We start from the raw sequence: 15,594 nt of genomic DNA, 5'->3' as shown, positions 1-15,594 counted from the left end.
AAACAGAGGCGGTGTGTACACGGTAGGCTGCATCCCCATTATTTTAGGCCGAAGAAATTCTTTGCTATCTGCTTATGGAATCAGCTGCCGGCAGAAGTCCCTTACCTTCCTTCTGCTTCCTCGACGTGCTCACCTGCCGGCCAGGACGGATAGAAGAAGGGAGAGACTACTCTCTCTCTCTCTCTCTCTCTCTCCCTCTCTCTCTCTCTCTCTGTCTGCTCTCGAAGCGGTGCCATCATCCGGTCCCGGGGTCCAGCTAAGGGGACTCACCACCCAGGAGGAGAAGGGAGGAGGAAGGGACTCGTTGGGAAAATCCTAGCGCGCTACCCCCTCGACCCCTCCCGCCCCCCTGGCAAACCAGACGAGAGCGATTTTCAATTTGCTCTGCGCCCTTCGGACGGCTCCTTGAGATATCCGCGCCGCAGTTTGCCTTCCTGCCTTTTTCCGCCGGTGGTGTTCCAGTAATCCGGTGCCGAAGATCCGCTTCCCTCCGGTTTCGTGGAAATCAGGAAAATACGATGCCGGGCATCGTCGATTCGCTGGCGATCGCGAGAACGTTCCGCCGGGAAGTCGAATTTCGCGTTATAGTAATACTTGGTACTATAGTTATTATTATATTGTACTAAGTATTAGTGCTATTATTATAAATATACTAATATACTAATATACTAATACATGCTAGTTTATTAGTATATTAATTTATTAGTATATTAGTACATTGGTATATTAATATATTAATATATTAGTGTAATAGTATATTAGTATATTATTAGTATATTATAATAATAATAATTAGTACTATAATTATATATTAACATGTGCTACAATAATTTATAATTTCATTGGTTTATAATATAATAATATATGATTAATAATATATAATTCTACACGTTATACTAATACTATATGTATACTATTCGTACTATAATCACTGTAATTATACTGTTTATACTATAATTACTATAATTATACTATAATTGCTATAATTAGACTACAATTACATTATAATTATACTATAAGAACACTATAATTACACTATAATTATACTATAATTACACTATAATTATACTGTAATTACACTATAATTATACTATAATTACACTATAATTATACTATAATTACACTATAATTATACTAATCATACTATGATTATACTAATTGTGCTATCATTATACTAATCATACTATGATTATACTAATTGTGCTATCATTATACTAATCATACTATGATTATACTAATTGTGCTATCATTATACTAATGATACTATGATTATATTAACCATACTATAATTATACTAATTTATACTATAATCATATGAATTTATACTATAATTATACTAACTTATACTATAATAATTTATAATTTCATCGCAAACCGCGGAACCGAATGGCAGACAGAATTTTTCCTCCGTTCTCCAAAATGGCTGCACAACCGGTCTCGGACGTCGCGACCCGCCGTCGGGCAACAACGCTCCTCGCCGCACAAATTTTCGGGGCGAGCTCGCTTGTTACCGGACGGTCGACGAGCTTTTCGGCAGTGATGTTCCGCGATTCGCTCGATTACGAGCCAGCCAGAAAGGAATTTCGAGGGCGTGAGACACGAAACGCTCCGCTCCGCGCCGCGGCGAGTCGCGCGTGCGAGACACGCTCTCCTAGATCCCGCTCGGTTTTCGAAGAACGGAGAGTCTCCCTGAGACCGAGGCGCGACCGAAAAGCGAGAGAGAGAGCGATCGAGGGAGAGAGAGAGAGCGATCGAGAGAGAGAGTGACCGAGAGAGCGAGAGAGAACAAGAGAGAGCGATCGAGAGAGAGAGAGAAAGAGCGACCGAGAGAGAGAGTGATCGAGAGAGAGAGAGAGAGAGAGCGACCGAGAGAGAGAGAGAGAGAGAGAGCGAGGGAGAACAAGAGAGAGCGATGGAGAGAGCGAGAGACACCAAGAGAGAGCGACCGAGAGAGAGAGCGAGAGAGAGAGAGAGAGCGGGACAGAAAGAGGCGGAAAGCCGGCTAAAAGCCGAGCCAAGAGATCCGAGATTTCGGGTTTCTATTCTCGTCGGAGATGCGATCCGATTGCGCTCGTCGTCGCGTTAGAAACGCGAGACAATATTATTAGACCCGTTAGAAAAACGAGGAAATGGAAACTGACTGGCCGCGCCGGTTGAGCTCTTAATTGACTGGAGCTGAAACATTTGGCGGGCCCGCGGATTCCGCTCAGATTTTCGGCTAATTGCGAACTGATCTATCGATCCGCGCTCTCGCGTCGCGTCGCGTCGCGTTTACTTGCGTGTGCCGGGGACGTTGCTTTTAAGAATCATTGCACGTCATTGCAAATCATTGTAAATCGTTCGAAAGAGGATGCTTTGTTCTACCGGAATCTATGTTCTTTGTTTTGTTTTTATTTGCACGAGCGAATTTATATTCATTTTTGGATTATTAGAATGGAATGTCGGGACGAGAAAAATGAGCATTTTCGGATACCTACTTCTTGTTTTGATTTTTATTAATCGATCATTTTGCTTGGATCAATTTTTTAAAAGCTTATTTTCCAGTAAAAAGTAACGATCATTAGTATGTTAGCATATTAGTATATTAGTATATTAATATATTAATATATCAGTATGTCAGTGTATCAGTATATCAATATATTAGTATATTAATATTTTAGCATATTACTATATATTAATATATTACTATATCAGTATATTAGTATATTAATATATTAGTATATCAGTATATTAGTATATTAATATATTACTATATTAGTATATTAGTATATTAGGATTTCACTATTTCAGTATATCAGTATATTAGTATATTAATGTATCAGTATATTAATATATTAGTATATTAGTATATTAATATATTACTATATTAGTATTTTAGTATATTAGTATATCAATATATTAGTATATTAGTATATTACTATATTAGTATATTAGTATATTAATATATTACTATATTAGTATATTAATATATTAATATATTAGTATATTAATATATTAATATGTTAGTATATTAATATATTAATATGTTAGTATATTAGTATTTCAGTTTTCCAGTATATCAGTATATTAGTATATTACTATATTAGTATTTCAGTGTATTAGTTTATTAATATATTACTATATTAGTATGTCAGTATGTTAGTATATTAATATATTAATATATTAGTATATTAGTATATTATTATATAATAATGATAGTAATACTAATTAGTACTATAATTATACGAATCCCTAACTGACGCTCAGATTCTTCACAAAAATGTACAATTCTGGAAGAGAAGATACGATTATTCAATTTTATCTGCAGCTCGTTCTCATAGTTCTTGACAATTCTATAAATAACAACAACTATAAATATAATATAACTAATAAACGACAATAACCATAAAAACGAATGAACCGTCCGAAGAGTTCGACGCTCGAATATCAATTTTCAGTCCGCGGGCCCGACTCGGCCCGATTTTCCCCCGGGGTCCAGGCGTAAATAGAAAATCGCACTTGCTAGACGTGACAGGATCGCGAACCCTGACCCCCGTAGGTCCGCTAAAACAGGAACAACAACAGCGCGGCGGGTGTCGTGTGGTGGCTGAAATAAAGTGTGCGACAACGCAGGGGCGACGGAGCCGATATAATCCGATTTTACGAGGCGGCCCGCGGGAGTAAAGGATTCCGTAGGGCGAAGGAGAAAGAGCGGCGGGGTGGTGGTGGTGGGAGATCCTATCTCGACCCCGTGCTGCTCTCTACGGGCCGATATAAACTTAGACGCGAATTAGTGGAATCGCGCGACCCGATAGCATCTCATATCTCGGACCGGTCGGGGCCCGGCGAGAATAACGCGCCGGGAAATTTATCGGGAAATTAAATTACGAATTATGCTAATCCGGAGCCCTTCTCGCCCTTCGGCCGAGTCCGCTGGAAAATACGCGGCTCTCCCTCCTCGGCTCCCTCCTCGCAGAAACGATCGTTCGGCGATTGATATTTTGGGCGACGCGCGGCCGCTTTCGAATCGCGCGCCACCCCGGACGAAGGGGATGAAAGGCGACGCCAATGAACACGGCGCGTGTCCCGCAATGACGCGAACCCTTTTGGGAAACTAGTCCGACGCGTTAGGTTATTCATTAGTATATTAGTGTATTAGTATATTATAGGTATATTAGTATACTGTTAGTATATTATTAGTATATTTTATTATATAATAATAATATTTAGTACTATAATTATATTGATTTGTACTTTAATAGTTTATAATTTTACTGGTTTATAATGTAACCGCAAGCCTCGAATAATCGTAATTAGAGAGACATTATTATATTTCGTGCTATATTAGTATATCAGTATATTAGTATATTACTATATTACTATATTACTATATAATTATATTAGTATATTAGTATAATAGTATATTAGTATATTACTATATTACTATATTAATATATTACTATATTATTATATTAGTATATTAGTATAATAGTATATTAGTATATCAGTATATTAGTATATTACTATATTAATATATTACTATATTAGTATATTACTATATTACTATATTAATATATTACTATATTAGTATATTACTATATTAATATATTACTATATTAGTATATTACTATATTACTATATTAATATATTACTATATTAGTGTATTAGTATATCAGTATATCAGTATATCAGTATATTACTATATTAATATATTACTATATTACTATATTATTATATTAGTATATTAGTATATCAGTATATCAGTATATTAGTATATTACTATATTAGTATAATAGTATATTAGTATATCAGTATATGAGTATATCACTATATTAGTATATGAGTATATTATTAGTACGACGATTCGTTGCATCGAAACAATCCCCCTAAACGGTTAAATATTAAGGACAAGTTTACATGAAAAGTCAATAAATAAATTAAAACTGCGATTGCTGCTACTCGCGTGTCATAAATTACAAATAATAAATAACAAATAATAAATATTAAGCATACAAAAATTATTAGATTTATTTTCAGAAAATTGCACGCTATAAAATGTTTATAGAACACCGCAGTATTCGGCGCGTCCGCAGTAATACCAGCACTCGCCCTAAGCGAATCGTTTCCCAGAACAATTTGCGAGACCGGTGATCCGAGATGTGTGTGTGTGTGTTATCTCGACCACTAATCCGAGTTAATTGTTCCGAGCCTCTCGTCTACGGGGCGACACTTTTCGTCCGTCCGTCCGTCCGTCGGTTCCCAAATTCCGTGCCCGGCGAAACCGCCGCCGATTAGCATTCATAATTCAGTGTTCCGAACGTCGAAGGTTGCGCGCGCGCGCGGCCCCGGGGATCCTGCGGCGAAGGAAGGCTTTTTTCAAGAGAAAGAGAGAGAGAGAGAGAGAGAGAGAGAGAGAGACGGTTTTTTTAAAAAAAGATCGTTCGCCCGTTGTTTCACGACCGGCCGAGAAGATAGAATCTGTCTCGTGCGCGGTCGGGAGACCGGGTCGCCGAATGGTCGCAACCATTTTCGGGGCTGTTTTCGTTTCGTTTCGTTTCGTTTCACGGCGAACGAATCGATCTTGGCGCAACTATGGCGTCGCGTCGCGCCGAGCCGACGGAATTTCGAAGCGTAGCTTATTTACGAACTGACCGATTAATAAAAACCAGCCGCGCCTTCGATCATTATCTACGCGCGCGCCGTTTAAAGCGACGGCCCGAGGCTGACGCGCCGTAAAATCGCGGGCCTCGTTTCTCCTTTTTTTTTCCTTTTTTCTTTTTTCGGGTAATTTCCTTAATTTTAAGTTGAAGAAGAAAATCGATCGGCCGAAAATCAACTCTGTGCAGGCAAAATTCTTCGGACCAAGATTTCGACGATGTTCGCGTTTCGTAGCACTTTCACGTGGCGCTTCACGGACCAGAAGAAATCTTTTTTCTATTCAAATGAGAAGGAAATCTTAACGTCAGTTTAATTTCAATTTAATTTCAATTTAACATCAGTTTAATTTCAATTTAATTCCACAATTGAATTCCAAATTTAATTCCAAATTAAATTTCAGTTTAGTTCCCAAGTTATTATCAATTTAATTTCAATTTATTTTCAATTTAGTTCTAATATAATTTCAATTTTTAGTCCTAATATAATTTCAATTTAATTCCAATATAATTTCAATTTAATTTCAATTTAACATCAGTTTAAGTTCAATTTAACATCAGTTTAAGTTCAATTTAACATCAGTTTAATTGAAATTAAATTGAACTGATGTTAAATTGACATTAAATTGAATTTAAACTGATGTTAAACTGATATTAAATTGAAATTATATTGGAATTAAATTGAAATTAAACTGAAGTCAAATTGAAATTAAATTGAAATTATATTGGAATTAAATTTGAAATTGAATTGAAATTGAATTGAAATTAAATTTGGAATCAAATTGAAATTAAATTCGGAATTAAATATGAAATAATATAATAACTCCGCAAGATTACACGGAACCGTGTTACTTTTTTCAATAAAATTCGAATAAAATTGCCAGTAAAAACCTATTAAAATCCCTAAAAAATTTAACCTAACCTCCTTACGCTTCGATAATTCCCCCGATCATTATAAGGTATCGCGAACGCGAAAACCCCGCACATCCTCTACTACCCCACGTACGTCGACTGAAAAAATTTCGCCGGGCGAGAGAGGATCTTCGCGCGATTAGCGTGGACGGTAGGCGAGAAATGAAACAAACGGTGAAAACACGGTTCCCGGGGGGGGGGGGGCGACGGACAGCGGGTGTAGGAAAAGAAACAGAGGACCCACCCGCCCGGGGGAGACCGGGTCTCCTATTTCCAATGAATCCTGTTGGTTGGCCGGAGGGGGGAGGGCCGCGCTGCCAGATGTTCCCGGCGTCAATCGCGAAATTATCGTCGCCGGGATCAGAAGCCGGCACCAAAAAACGATCCGGAGAAGAGTAAAAAAAAAGAAGAAAAGAAAAGGAGAGAGAATCGACTCGGTGATCCTTCCCAGGATCCCCGACCCCGGTGTCCCGGAACGACGAGGCGACGATAAATCCGTTCGGCAGGTGAAAATCTGGCCGTGGCCGTGGTGGCCCGGGGTGGTCGCAGGGGAGGGGAGTTCGTTCTTCTCCCGGAGAGTGTTCTTCTTCTCTCGGTGCCCCGTCCCGGGACAGAAGAATTATCTCCGCGAGACGCGAGACGCAACAGATCCCACACGTGGGGAACGGAACGACGACGACGGACGACGTAGTTTCCAAGACGGGGGACAAACAAGAGAGGAAGGACCGGCTTGTCGCCGGCACTCTCCCGCGGTACTTTCCACGCCACCCGTTGCATGGGCCCAGGGTCCATAACCCCCGGACGAGGTGTCCCCCAGGTATGCGCCTTATCCGAGGCGGGATCGCGCAGTAAATTTATCCGCGTTGCGCCGCGCGCGGCCACGAAAGAACGGAATCCTTTCGGGCATTATTATTTTCATTAGGATTTGTGACTCATCGCGCGCGTACGAGACGTTTATTCGAGCGACGCTGCTCGCTCGCGGACACCTACCGCCGTACCGCCACCCCTCCCCCCTTGTTCACCTCTGTGATCAACGTATACACACGCTTCTCCTGTCCTGGGCCCGATTTTCCTCTCCGCGAAACGAAACGAAACGATCGAACTACCGGCTACGAGACTTCGATGTTCGCGACATTGCAAAACGGCGAGGATGGGTCGCATCGAATTGGAAACGAAAGTTTGGAATTGAATCGGAGTCGAATTGTGCGAAAAGTTTCGAGAATGAATTGAAATCGAGTTTGAAATTCAATTGGAATTATATTGGAATTGAATTGAAATTAAATTGAAATTATATTGAAATTATATATTGGAATTATATTGGAATTAAATTGAAATTATATATTAGGACTAAATTGAAATTAAATTGAAATTAAATTTGGAATTAAATTTGGAACTCAATTGAAATTAAATTTGGAATTAAATTGAAATTATATTGTAACTAAATTGAAATTAAATTGAAATTAAATTGAAATTATATTGGAATTAAATTGAAATTACGTATATTGTAATTGAATTTGGAATTGAATCGAAATTAAATTGAAATTAACTTTATGAAACAAAAGCAACAAAACTAAAGAAAACTAAAGAAAACTTAGCAAACAATTAAAACCCTACATTTCGTTCTCATTACCCTACCTCAACGAAAGCCCAACTACACACACTATCAACACAAAATAAAAACGTAAGACACAAAAATACATAATTCCTATTTCAAAACTCGTCATTTCGACTGCAAAACGTTCTAAAACAAAGTTAACGTCACGAAGTCTCCGCGGCCATTCTCCGACCCTCCCAGGATAAATCGATCCAGCACACCGCCGTCGTCCATCCAGACTTGTCCAACGACTCACTCGCTCGCTCTGGCTGCCCTCGCAAGGGCTGCCGAAATGATCGAGCGAGGAACAAGCGACGACCGATCGTCGGTCGGTTGAATCGCACAACCAGGACACCCGGATAAGCGCGGCAGGAAGAGAGCAGAGCAGCTCGCCGGCGTTATCAGCTCCCGGTAGCCCTGGCGGCGGGGCTAGTCCGGGCCCCCGGGCCCCCGAGGGGACCGGTTCTCGAAAACCCAACACCCCGTAGACAAGTGTCGTGGCACTTGCGGCGGAGACAGTGCCGTATCGCGGCGGGCACGTCTAAACGACTTGTAAAACAAGCGCTTAACGATTGCTCGTACCTGAACGCGGCGGAAGACGCGCCGTGACCCCCTCCCCTCCCCTCGCCGAGAAAGTGGGGGTGTGCCTCTGCGGCGGAGCGCGCAGGAAAAGGCCGCGCGGAGCAAGAGAGAGAGAAAATGGCGACGGCGGAGGTGGTGGGGCGCGGGCGGAGCGAGGGGAGAGAGGAAACGCGGGACAGTCGGACGACGCGCGGGGCCCATCGGGGTCCCACGTGCTCCTCCGTGGCTCCGAGGAGGTCCAGCCCGCTAAATTGAGTTTACGAGACGACCGTGATCGTCTCTTTGTCTCGCGCCGGATTGTCTCGCTTTATATTCCTATTCTTCCATCGTTTCGATCCGCGCCCCCGCCGCATCCCCTTCCTTCCCCTTCCACCCTTAATTCACAAGTACCCTCTTCTCGGTAGTTTACGCGTCGGCCGCGGCATTATCTTAGCCGATATTATTCCGTGCCCCTATCCTCTTCCGCCTCGAGTCACTGCCGATCACCGCTCCGACCCCCCCCCTCTCTCTCTCTCGCTCTCTCTCTCTTTATCCCTGTATCGTAAGCCCGCGTTCTTTCGCTCGGTAATTATATTGGACACGCTCCGGGGCGGAGGGCGAGCGGCCCCATTCGATGGAAAGGGTGTACCATTAAGAAAGTGCGAACCTCGGCGAGCACGATCCGCCGGGGAATATTAATTAGGATGCAGCGGGTTAGGCCGCCGTGTATTGTTCGCGGCATAACGAGAGAGGCCCGCGCGGGCGCGATCGATAAGAAACGGTGAAACAAGGCCGCGCGACGGTACAGGCCCCCAGCGCCCGGGACAAGGCCCGCGAGCGAGATTACGCGCTAGATCGGTTTACGGCCGGTAATGGCTTTATCAAGCGGAGCCGGTTACCGTGCGGCAACACCGATCGCTGCGCCCTTTCGGTTTTGCTTTCCGGCGTGATTATGCTTTATTTTGTTTTTTTTGTCGAACGAGACAGACGATTTTTCTTCTATTGTTTCGTTTATTTGCGAATCGAGTTGAAGTGAAAAATTGAGTTAAAGGCACAGTAACTGGGACATCTGTCCACTGTGGTTCCTATCGTTTCTGGATAAAATAAAAATTCCAGTATTTAATGACAGCGTCGGCGAAGCAAAAATTGAATTAAAGGCACAGTAACTGGGACATCTGTCCACTGTGGTTCCCATCGTTTCTAACGATTATTATTATTATAGTATATTATATTATATTATATTATATTATATTATATTATATTATATTATATTATATTATATTATATTATATTATATTATATTATATTATATTATATTATATTATATTATATTATATTATATTATATTATATTATATTATATTATATTATATTATATTATATTATATTATATTATATTATATTATATTATATTATATTATATTATATTATATTATATTATATTATATTATATTATATTATATTATATTATATTATATTATATTATATTATATTATATTATATTATATTATATTATATTATATTATATTATATTATATTATATTATATTATATTATATTATATTATATTATATTATATTATATTATATTATATTATATTATATTATATTATATTATATTATATTATATTATATTATAACGATCATTTGTAAGGCATGCAGATTTATAGCGGAACTGAAAAATAACTATAAAAATAAACGAAAAGTTCTTATAAAATATCGCAATACTAATCTATAGACGAACATTAGGTCTACAAATTATTATTTATTAGACGGAGGAGTATCGGAAGATGATTACCCCTCGTTAAACTAATTATCGCACTGCACAAAAATCTCGCAAATATATCCACTTCAGTCTTGCTCCCCAAAAAGCCTTCAACAAAATCGGAGCTCGCATAACGAAGCCGCGTCCTTGTGTCTGTTGCAGCGGCCAAAGGGAGGACAAGACCCACGGCGGCGGGCTCGGCGACTCGAGTAGCGAGAGCGGCGACGAGGCGAAGAGGCAGGCGGTGGGCCAGCAACAGCCTCAGCAACCGTCCGCGTGCGCGGTGCAACAGCAGCAACAGCAACAGCAACAGATCGTGGAGCACCAGCAGACGCCGAGCATGTATCAGCTGCCGCCGCCCGTCTCCGTCTCGAGTCCTCACTCGTATCATCAAGGTCACGCCTCGACCTTGAGCCATCCTCACACGCCGACGCACCACATGCAGCACCACGACACCAGCAGCGAGAGCGGCGACGACAAGCGGAACCTTCATCATCAGATACAGCATCATCTCCAGGTCGGCGCGCACGGCGCGCACGGCTTGGTGCATCCGACGGCGACCTTGCCGCCGCCGCCGCCCAGCTGCGCCCAACAGAAGAGCCAGTTGGACTATATGCAGTACTATAGCCCGCAGGTTAGTGCCGCGTTTCAGTAATGTCGAGTCTTCTTCGCCTAACTGTGGCCTGTATGTTTCATTGTGATTGATGTTTTTTCCTCTGGTGACATGTTCTGTGGATGCAAATGTTGTTGAATGTGTGTGCACTGTAGAAGTTTGTTTGTACTTATGTTTCATTTATGTAGGTTGTTATATGCAAGTTGAATGTCTGAGTGATTTCCAAAGCATGCGTTGCATGAAATATAGTTAGTATATGAGAGTTTTATTATTATAATATATTATACTTTTAATTATTATTATTATTATTGTTAATTTATTACTGTAATATACTATTACTATTATATTGCTATAATAGTAATATATAGTATTACTATTGTATTACTAATATAGTATATATACTCTAAGTATATAGTAATACTAATAGTATTACTAATATAGTATATATATACTCTAAGTATATAGTAATATATAGTAATACTAATACTAATACTATAGTAATATAGGAGTAATATTACTAATATAGTATTACTATTATATTACTAATATAGTATATATTCTCTAAGTATATAGTAATATATAGTAATACTAATACTAATACCATAGTGATATAGGAGTGATACTAATAGTATTACTAATATAGCATTACTATTACATTACTGTAATAGTAATACTAATTATATATATATAATAGTAACTAATACTAGTAATAATAATAGTAATACTATTATATTACTATAATAGTAATAGTTTTGTATGCAGAAGTTGCATGGTTCGTAGGGGTGTGTTATGTTGTGTATTTGTTTATTTTTTGTTTCTAGATATCCTAGAAAATGTCCTCGTCGTTCCTTATTTGATCTGCTAGTTTCTGTTGTAAATGCATAAAATTCACAGTTTGCTTGTATTTTGTATACATGCAGCGTTTCTTTTTAATGTTCTAAGATGTCACCACTGTTCTATATTATATATATATTATATATATATATATAATTTATAATAATAATAATAATATAATAATAATATTCATATTCAATTCAATGAAAGCAGATATTTACTATTATATTTACTATTATATTATTAATATTCGGAAACGCCCCCCTGTCACCTGTTACAGGATTACCTGATCGGCACGCCGACCTCGGCGGACCTGCAGAAGTCACTTCCCCACACGGCGACGTCGATGCAGATGGGTGCTATAGCCCCTTCCATGGGTGGGCTGAGCCCGATGGGCCCGTCGACGATGCTGCCGAACACGATGCAGGGTGTGAACACGATGAACACGATGTCGATGAACGGCATGGGCATGGGGGCGTACCAGGGCATGGGCTCCATGGGCATGTCGACGTCCCACGGCACTTATCACAGCGGCCTCGTGCTGGGCGATTATCATTCGTTGTGACCCTGGGCCCCGGGCAGTCAGAGCAAAGGAACCAAGAGGAAGCTGAACGGAGAGCTGGTCTCGTAAGGATCTGCCGGGCGACATTTTTAGTCCTCTGAGAATGAGAATCGTTTGCCAACGTGTCCCCGAGTAGCCCGGAAAAAAAAGACACTCTATATAACCGTAATTCGTCGCCGACCTGGCGGACAACAATTGTGTCTCGTCACCGCGCGGGCCACGGTCTACTCGGACCGCCTGAACGTTTCCCCTACCTCGGTATCGAGTCGAATTGCAAATTATTCGCGAACAGTTTCCCGGTCACCGAACGAACACGAGGGCAACAGAAGCGAGATCCTGGGCACCGATCACTCCGGCACGCCGCCGTCGCTGGGCTCCCGGCCGAGCCGTGACGTCACCGGCGCTCGGCTCACGTGACGGGGTACGCAGAGCACAGCGTGTAACCGGGAGGGGAGGAGGACTCCGGGCGATTAGCTTAGAGCGCGTCCGCGGTCGCAAAGCAAGGACGCGACAGGTCAAAAATGTTTTCTCGCTTTCGAGACGTTCTCGAGATGTTACAAATTGCATTGTCTCTTGAGTCTCTGTCGAATTTTCTTTTTACGATTTGTTTTATTGCATTTGATGTGTGTATAAACACACGGCTCTAGAGAATTTCCCTGAAGCAGAGGTAAGCCATCTACACGACGTCCGAGCTATAAATATATATTTCGGTTATCGAGTTTAGCCTTCTGCAATTTTAAACGACGCTTGTTATAACAAATTTTGAGAAATTTAATTTTGCACAATTGATCTGAATTCGATGCCGAGATATTGATATTATAGTGCAAAAAGTGTTAAATTCATTATTCTTTTAGAAACTTATTTTCGCTTCAAAGAACAATAAAAATATATACATACGAACGCTTGGAGAAAAATTATGTATTTACATCGACAATTTACATGCTCAAATTGTACATTTACAATTTATATTGGTTTAATATGGCCGGCCAAATTTCAAAATTATCTTCTTGCATCATGCGACGTCACATTTGACTCGCTACCTTTGCTTCACTGGATTACTGGATTTTCCATACCAAAAATGTCTCTCGATCCGAAACCGAGGGATTCCTGAGGTAATTTGAAGCAACTTTTTCCTTTACGAAAATGTGATCCGCGGCTTCGTTCGCGAGTTATCGACGAAAAACCGCGACCAATGACAGTCGAGCTCGGCTGGCGCGCGGCGGCCGTGCCAATGAACGCGCGGCGGCCGAGCCAATGAGGGCGGAACTGGACCTCGCGCGCCAGCCAAGCTCGCGTCCGATTGGTCAGCGTTTTTCGTCGATATCTCGCCAACGAAGCCTCGGATCGCATTTTCGCAAAGGAAAAAGTTGCTCCAAATAACCTCAGGATCTCTATTTACGTCAGCATTTCCATATTGCGAGACATTTTTAGGACACGCTGCCATACGCTCTAAGCTCGTCCCCCACTCGCTATTCTTCGCCTCGTCGCGCGATTCGAGCGCTGGCAACGTCGCGTTCCAGCCGGCAGCTTGGCAACACTGGTCGGCGGCGAGTGTAAGTACTAAACAAGAATTGGATCGCGTCGCGCCAGATCGTCGAAGATCGAAGCGGACCCGCCGAGCGTTTCGAAGAGGAATGTCGTAGTTTTCTTGACCGTGGCGATCGATAGTTTCGCCTCGACTCGAGGCGGACGGTCGCCTCCCGGTGAAATAGCAAAAGACATGTTAGCATTTTTTTCTCTTTTCGCGTATCGCGTTACGCGCGACAAGGCAGAGCTCGTACACTTCCAGAAAACGCGGTGGCCGCGCACCGCGGCTGTTTTTCTTTTCGCGGACCCGGCAACCCCGCGCCCCTCTCCTCCACCTGACACCCCCCCACGCCCCCCACCACCCTGATTCTCGTAGCATAAACGCCCGTACCTAGCTCCTCGGAATAAGAGACACAACGCATACGTTATTTACGGTTACCAGTAGTCGGGGTCGGCCCGTGCACGCTTCAGCCCCGGCTTGTATGAGCGATGGCGACATTCGTCGGGGATTAGGCGGACATTAGGATCCGGCGGAGCCGCCAGAGTCCGCTGGCGGAGGAACCTCGTCCCGCCGAAACGGCCCGCTGCGACGCGCGCGCGTCGCACTTGTCGTCCTCGCGTCCGGTCGTTCTCCGAAGCGCGTGGAATTGACGCGTTCTTTTTAATCCTGCGAAAGTGACCACGTGCTTCGTCGTCGCAACCAAATGAGCGATCCGCGAGAAATTCGGCCGATTGTGATTGCAACGTTTAACCCTTTGTGCTCGACGTCGTTACAACGCTGGAAAGATTTTTCTTCGGTTTACTTAACCTGTCGACTGTCGCGAAGATCGCTGGGAATTTTACGTGCGCCGATCGCCGCGAAGAGTGTGTCAGGTGCGCTTTTTATACGTGTCGAGGTTATGTTGTTTGTAGCGGACGGTGCGCGGATTTTGAGTTTTTTTTTTTTTAACTAGTGGGCATATTTGGAAATCGTCTGTAAGTTCGTTAAGTAACGGGATTATCGTGTTTGAAGAATTTGTGATTGAACGCCGTGCAGAATTGTGGCAGTTAGAGGTTATGGTGACTGTGCGTCACTTAATCCATCGTTCATTTTTCATGCGATAAAAACAAATGATTTCTATTTCTTTTCTGTTCGCGCAATTTGTTGGAATCCCCATTTTTGGGATTGTTTAAAAAAATATAAGATATTTATTGTCATATTTGAAGAATGGTATTTTCGGTTCGGTTTATAATATTATATATAATTAAATATTATATCATCGCTACCTGTCACAATCTTCACGTGCGACTTTTGAAAAAATATAAAATACTTTAACGACAAAATAAAATTTGAATATTGCAGTCATGTGTAATAATTATATAATATATAATATAATATATAATTATATAATATATAATTATATAATATATAATTATTATTGATCATACATGATAATTATATAATAATAATAATAATAATAATAATATTATTATTATTATTATTTATTATTACAATATTATAATTATTATAATATATATATATAATTATTATTGTCCATAATTATTCCTTTTAGTGCACGTAAATAACATTTCCCTTTTCGAAATTCGAAAAACAAA

At 41.1% G+C, this 15,594-nt stretch overlaps 1 protein-coding gene across 2 annotated transcripts in view; it reads left to right on the top strand.

Annotated features, from left to right (window-relative positions):
- The window catches only part of so (SIX homeobox 1 protein sine oculis), a 75,708-nt gene extending 60,350 nt beyond the window's left edge, over positions 1 to 15,358 (top strand). For both annotated transcript variants that reach the window (XM_033471953.2, XM_033471952.2), the window contains exons 4-5: positions 10,625 to 11,096; positions 12,190 to 15,358. In XM_033471953.2, the coding sequence (XP_033327844.1) occupies positions 10,625 to 11,096; positions 12,190 to 12,474 (757 nt within the window). In that variant the 3' untranslated portion in view covers positions 12,475 to 15,358. The remainder of the gene's footprint in view (positions 1 to 10,624; positions 11,097 to 12,189) is intronic.
- The last annotated feature ends 236 nt before the right edge of the window (positions 15,359 to 15,594 follow it).

This window comes from Megalopta genalis, chromosome 16 (assembly GCF_051020955.1).
Source record: "Megalopta genalis isolate 19385.01 chromosome 16, iyMegGena1_principal, whole genome shotgun sequence".
NCBI lineage: Eukaryota > Metazoa > Arthropoda > Insecta > Hymenoptera > Halictidae > Megalopta > Megalopta genalis.
This window is presented reverse-complemented; position numbering and strand designations above follow the sequence as displayed.